Source organism: Nelusetta ayraudi, unplaced genomic scaffold, assembly GCF_046127955.1.
Source record: "Nelusetta ayraudi isolate G7.1 ecotype Tasmania unplaced genomic scaffold, CSIRO-AGI_Nayr_v1 ptg000127l, whole genome shotgun sequence".
Taxonomy (NCBI): domain Eukaryota; kingdom Metazoa; phylum Chordata; class Actinopteri; order Tetraodontiformes; family Monacanthidae; genus Nelusetta; species Nelusetta ayraudi.
This window is the reverse complement of record NW_027466177.1, coordinates 915,334-921,538: the sequence shown is the minus strand read 5'-3', so window position 1 is coordinate 921,538 and position 6,205 is coordinate 915,334. Positions and strand designations below refer to the sequence as shown.

The following is a 6,205-nucleotide window of genomic DNA, read 5'->3' as shown; positions in this document are numbered from 1 at the left end:
GGCGTGTGGTGCGTGTCAACGTCAGGGATCTCACGGAGAGATAAACAATGAAGCTTTAAAAGAAATGTAGCAGTGGTACAGTGACGGATCTATGCCTCTGATTTGTGCCCTTGGGCTGCTTCAGTGGCGATTCGGGGAAATCAAAGGAGTCTTCGGGAGAGGAGAGAAGGCAGCTGACATCATGCGCTTGCACCTGTCCCTCTGTTTCTCCAGCGCAGGGCCCCGACGGAGGTCAGGACCCCTGAAAGTCTTTGCTGATAGACAAAAGCTAAACTATCCCTTCAAGTCAGGTTCCGAATGATATTTATTACCATGTGTCCCAAATTTGATTATTCCCGGGGCAAAGAGGACGACTATGTGCGTGGGGTTTGCACAATGACCTCCTTCTCCTTCTGAGGAGCTACTTCCACTGAATGACCAATCAGCGTCCAGCCTTGGAGACACTGATGTGCTGATGAGAAGCTCGCTGTCTGCGCTGTCACTCAAAAAATGACAAACCGACCAAATTTGTGTCTTCAAACGCGGATTAGACGATCATTGCAGCATGTCAGAATGATTGCAGTGCCATTGATGGAGCCTCTGCTCCACAGTTGAGCATTGACAGTGGCACAGAGCACAATGGAGCTCCTTTTGTGAACCTGGCATGGCAGTATGATTATTCTTGTGCCTGTCATAAAAATCCAAATTCCACACGTTATACGGAGTCATGGCGTGCGGGGGGTTTCCTGGAATATCTCGAGATAATAAAACGATTTTCAGCAGTCACAGAAGAAAAGAAAAAAAAAAGCTTCCTTTCAGGGTCCCGTATCGTGTGAAATTCACCAAATAATCTTTTTATATACACTGTCTCTGCCAGACAGAGCTCTGCTATAGATCTCTGCCCCATCCTTATCACTCCAACCTTCATAATAAATAATGATTTGGGGGTGAGACGGGTGTGGATGCACTGGGAGAACCGTGTCGCGACGCTACATGGGAATCTGCCACACCCTTGTCATGCCAACGCTCCAGATGTCATGGGAACCGGTAACAGCTGTACGTAGGCTGCGTGTGAAAGGCTCCCGCCATCTGCGGAAACCCAATCCCTCTGTGAAACCCGGCAAAGGATTATGCACTTTTGATAAGGTCCTCAAGACATTTCTATTACCCCCCAAAAAACACATCTGCGGGGTCTGCCGATCTTCAAAAGTGTTTACTTTGCGAGAGCCAATAGTATGCGTGTCGTAACCAAGTGTGTCGTCCATCAGCACATGCAAAGATTTCGTTAGTAAAAAATAATGATCATTAATAATTAGTCTTACCATTTTCATGAACTTCCCACCAATTTAGGTGGTAACAGAGTGGGGGTGTCGGCATGGGATTATTGTAATTATCAAGTGCAGATGTGCAAATCTGGGTCCAAATGCACGTGCAAGGAGTTGTGGTCCTACTGAGGTCATGGTGCTTTGGAGAGAAAGGGGGTGGAGAAATGTCCAAGGAAGAGAAGAAGAAGAGAAAAAAAAAACCTTGCACAGATGCCAAGTCCTGGACACTTAAATGAGAGCGGAAGCTGAGCAAGAGGGGCATGTTTTTAAAGTGGGGGAGATGCACTTTTCAAGACGTGACCTCCGAGACGAGAAGGCACTGTTGCATTGGCAGCTACGGCAAGTGCAGAGTGCGACTTAGGGTGATCAAAGGAGTGCTTTTAAGGAAAACAAAAATCTGGCTGAAGCTGAACTTTGGTGTTGGCAGTTTGTGAAGTGTCCCCTGGAGGAGCCACAGGTGGAGCGGGCAGCCATGTCCACCGGCTCTGCCGCGAGTGACGCTGAGGACTACGAGGCGTGCCACGCAGGAGCGGCCGCGCCGCTGGGCAGGACGCAGGCGCGTAAAACCGCCCACTACGACCCCGGCTCGGACGACGAGTTCGCTGTGGACGTCGGCGCGGATGGGAGGACCAAGCCGGAGCGCAGAGCGTCCAGGGCGCAGCGCAAGGACGGGCGCCAGCCGCAGAGGAACGCGGCCAACGCCAGGGAGAGGGCGCGCATGCGGGTGCTGAGCAAAGCCTTCTCCAGGCTGAAGACCAGCCTGCCCTGGGTGCCGGCCGACACCAAGCTGTCCAAGCTGGACACGCTGCGACTCGCCTCCAGCTACATCTCCCACCTCAGGCAGCTCCTGCAGGAAGACCGCCTGGAGAGCCGCTACGCCCACCCGATCAATCTGGTATGCAGATGATGACATTTATTTGATGATGACGATGATGATTGATGGCAATGAAAACATTCAATATTATTATTAGACCAATAATATTGTGTTTACTTCTTGTGGCCCCTTATCTATCTATCTATCTATCTATCTATCTATCTATCTATCTATCTATCTATCTATCTATCTTGCCAGACCTGGCCCTTCATGATGACAGGACGACCAGAGGGCGGCCAAGATGTTCCGTCCTCTGTAAGACTCTGTGGAGCGACGGCATAGAGCCCCAACAGAAAGAACATTGGATGGGAGACAATCTAAATCTACTGCGCCCTACTCCACCCCTACCAAACTCTGCATGGTGAGGGTTGTGGTCACTTGGATCTGAACTTGTCCTCCACTGGAAAGGCCCAGTGTTTGACATTTGAAAAGCAACAGGTGCATGAGTATGTTTTTTTTTGTTTTTTTTAGCTGAATAAATAACAATTTGAATTGAAATTCTTGTTTTTCAATAAAGAAAAACAAGCATTTCTGATGACATCAAGGCCTACTTGGAGGAGGCGGTCACGTGTGCTACAATCTGCTTGGAGTTTTATGATTTGACCCCACAGCTATAATAAAGGTTATGAGATCAAAGTGAGGCATAAAAAAATGCCAAATTTTACACACTGGTCCTTTAAAAGTCACACACAGGTGTTTTTTTTTGTTTTTGTTTTTTAGAGCATGACAATAAAGATATCTATTTTTTCTAACGTCATTATTTGTGATATTTCCACGTGCATATGTTTGTGGTCATGTTTTGGCATGTTTTCACTGTGTGTAAGGTTGTCTACGTGTGATTCGTTTCCCAAGTAATGGTTAGGTTTCACAACTGCCACCTGCACCTGCAGATTTAGCAACATTCGTGAAGGGTTAAGTTCCACTTAGTGTGGCAAAGCAATCCCACGTTATGGTTGGAACACCTGTTTGAGCCCAACTACTGCCGTGAATAAAGCTTATTAAATGTTACTGTAAATACTTTTTTATCTGTCATTGCATTTCCTAAAATCAACCAATTCCCCCAAATGTCTGTTCAGTTAAACCTCAAGATCTAAAGACTGGATTTTTAAAAGAATGTCAATTTCTGTATTTATTGTGTTTGTGGTGCCTTTCTAAAATGTATATTTTTACAGTCATAATAAATATTCTTTTGAAAATACCAATTACCGTGTCTCCCTGTATTTAATTTTGCATTATAATCTAAAAAAAAGATTAATCTGTTGCATCGCACGAAATGTAATGGCATTCATTACTGGAATACTAGTAACGAATACCAACTATACACAAATGATTGATCAAAATTGCACCTGTTTTAATTTTATGACTTACAAGTAAATATAACCTCACCCCTCCGAGAATGCATATCCCCAGCGGTCAGAAGATTATCTTCCAGGGCTTATGTCATGTTCACATTTCAGTCAAAACAATTCAAGAGAAACTCAAACAAAACATTCAAAAAGTTTGGAAAAAGGAGGAAAAAACACTCGGTCAAAGGTGCAACAATTGCACTGATGCTTATCAGCATCTGCTCACTGTAAGGATGAGAGAGAGGGAGAGAGAGCACATGACATGATCTTTTTAATCTACCCCTTGCATTCAGTACGGACAGGGCGGAGATCTAGGGACCTGCAAGTCTGGTGGGACAGTGCCTGAGATAAAGGCGTCAACAAAGGGAGGTGGAGGATGAGGAGGAGGAAGAGGAGGAGGAGGAGGAGGAGAGAGGACCAGTTTTCATCAGGTTCATGTGGAGCTGCAGCTGTTGGCGTGTTTGGTGAGTTTCCCAGAACTCTGAGCAGTTCTCCTGGGAGAGGCCAGCCACTGCTGCAGGACGTTGGACGGCTAATGAGCTGCCTTCTCACACTCGAACTGCCGCCCTTTTTTCAAAGTCACCCCCTTCAAGTGTGACTTTGAGGGAAAGTGTCTTGTTTCACCTTGGACCAAAAATGTTGTGTTTATCAATCAAAACATGACAGACAGGTGATTATCAGGAATGTCCTTCGTTTCTAAGCTTATTTTTACGCAGAGAAAGCCAACGGCGTCACTCGTAATTTGTGTCAAATGATTTGAAACCCCTCTCGTGAGCAATAAACAAACCACTTTTTTGTTTGGGCAAGTAACAGTGAACGCCACGGGGTTATTTTTATAACACGAACGTCATCTAGTGGTGAAAATGAGAATACAGCTCAGTGACACGTTGCTAATTGTTGCTTCTTGTTTTTTTTTCTCCATATAATCAGCAATTCAACTGCATGACCAGCAGGGGTCAGCATTACCTTATTTTTTTTTAGTCACTCGGCAAGCTAGTGAGTCAGGATTATATTGATCGAACAGCAGCTGTTCATTCACACTCCCGCTTTTTCTCTATGTATTCTCAGGAAAATAGTGGCTTGCTTGTTTGTTTGTTTCGTCACGGCAAATTTGTTTGAGGGCAACCGCTCTGTTGTTATTCGTCACGATATTCGTCTTAGCCAAAGAAACCAAGCGTTTTTCAACTTTCTCTTTCCTGGTAAATTCTACGCTATTGTTCGTTTGTCTGCTTGTGGAAAAACAGAAAGGAACCTGTCCGAAAGCCAACTTCCGGGTCCACTGAGGCTGTCTTTGTAGCTGCCCCAGTCGAACTTAAGGCCTTCAAGCTCCCTGTTCGACGGTCGGTCTCCAACACACCTTCACTGTTGTTTTGTGGGAATTGTGGTTGGTCGTCCACCAGAGGACGCCGTGACATATTATTAGCAGTAAAATGTTGACGGGACCATAGTGACGTCTTCATGTGTCCCGTTAATGTTTGGTCTTGTTTAAGGTGTTGCAGAGAAAAAAGTGCCCCCAAATCCTTTTTGCTGTCATCTGTGGGGAAAAAAATAAATTTAAAAAAATGCTAAATGACAAATTGCTTCTTGCAGCATTTTCAAGGAACCACGTCCATCTTCATTTTATGTGTTCATTTGTGTGTAGATGGAGATCCGTCTTGTGCATCAGACTTCCTGTTCCTCTGCGGACAGGAACCCTCTGCTGTTTGGACGGGTGATTGGGTTACAGCGCGGGACTGGCAGGCCGGCCTCAGGAGGGGAATGGAGGCTCCGCGCTGCCCGTGACATGACAGAACTAAACTGTGAGTGAACGTCTGAAGATGAATTTGTCGGAGAAGGGGTGTAGAGGTGACTGAGCGGCTGATCAAACGTCCACTCTCAGCCCCCACCCCATTCCCAGGTGGGTCTCAGCTCCGAGTGCCCCGCTGCAGCCAGGTCCAAAAAGAAACAGATATTCCTGTTTGCTCCCAGGGCATGTGGACCTATCCCAGCCCTGTTTACAAGGACTGGGCGGTGGCCCCTTGACCTATTATCTTGTACTCGCCTCTCTGTCGCTCTCACAAAGAGATTTACACCAACGGGCTCTTTCAGCTGGCTTGTTTTACATACACAGTGGCTGCGTGGGTTTGCTATTGTGTCTGGCTTTCGGCACAATGCGAGGTGTGCTCTCACTGTGACTTAAAGCTACATAGAGATTTATGAAAAACAAACAACAGGGTGATGTGTTTGTCTTTGAAGCTCATTGAAATAATTATGTTATTTAGAGCTCAAACCGTTTATTTAAAAAACAGAATGTTATTCCTTCCTCATTCTTCTTCTTCTTCTTCTTCTTCTTCTTCTTCTTCTTCTTCTTCTTCTTCTTATTATTATTATTATTAATAATAATAATAATAATAATAATAATAATAATAATAGTATCATCATCATCATCATCATCATCATCATAAAAAAAGTTTGAAAAAAAAAATCACTTTTCATAATAAACACTAAACTTAATCATACGATTTAAATGTCTGTGATTATAAACAAACACATATTATTCAACATTCTGACGTCAGTACCCAGAGTTCCCTTTTGTAAATCAGGCCAAAGTAATTATTATAAGGCAGACAATTCCTCCCGAAAAACCCCCTGATGTCGGCGGAGCAGCGTTCACACAGCTCGGGCCGTCGCTGTCGCCGCTC

At 45.0% G+C, this 6,205-nt stretch overlaps 1 protein-coding gene across 1 annotated transcript; it reads left to right on the top strand.

The window, feature by feature from the left end:
* Positions 1-1,600: 1,600 nt before the first annotated feature.
* On the top strand, positions 1,601-3,329 carry msc (musculin (activated B-cell factor-1)). The gene is made up of 2 exons (XM_076050361.1): positions 1,601-2,199; positions 2,377-3,329. The coding sequence occupies exons 1-2, from the start codon at positions 1,777-1,779 to the stop codon at positions 2,458-2,460; spliced, it is 507 nt and encodes a 168-aa protein (XP_075906476.1). The 5' UTR covers positions 1,601-1,776; the 3' UTR covers positions 2,461-3,329.
* Positions 3,330-6,205: the final 2,876 nt, after the last annotated feature.

Coding starts and splice junctions, on each gene's coding strand:
- msc (XM_076050361.1), top strand. CDS start 1,777: ATGTCCACCGGCTCTGCCGCGAGTGACGCTGAGGACTACGAGGCGTGC. Junction 2,200..2,376: donor ACGCCCACCCGATCAATCTG/GTATGCAGATGA, acceptor CTATCTTGCCAG/ACCTGGCCCTTCATGATGAC.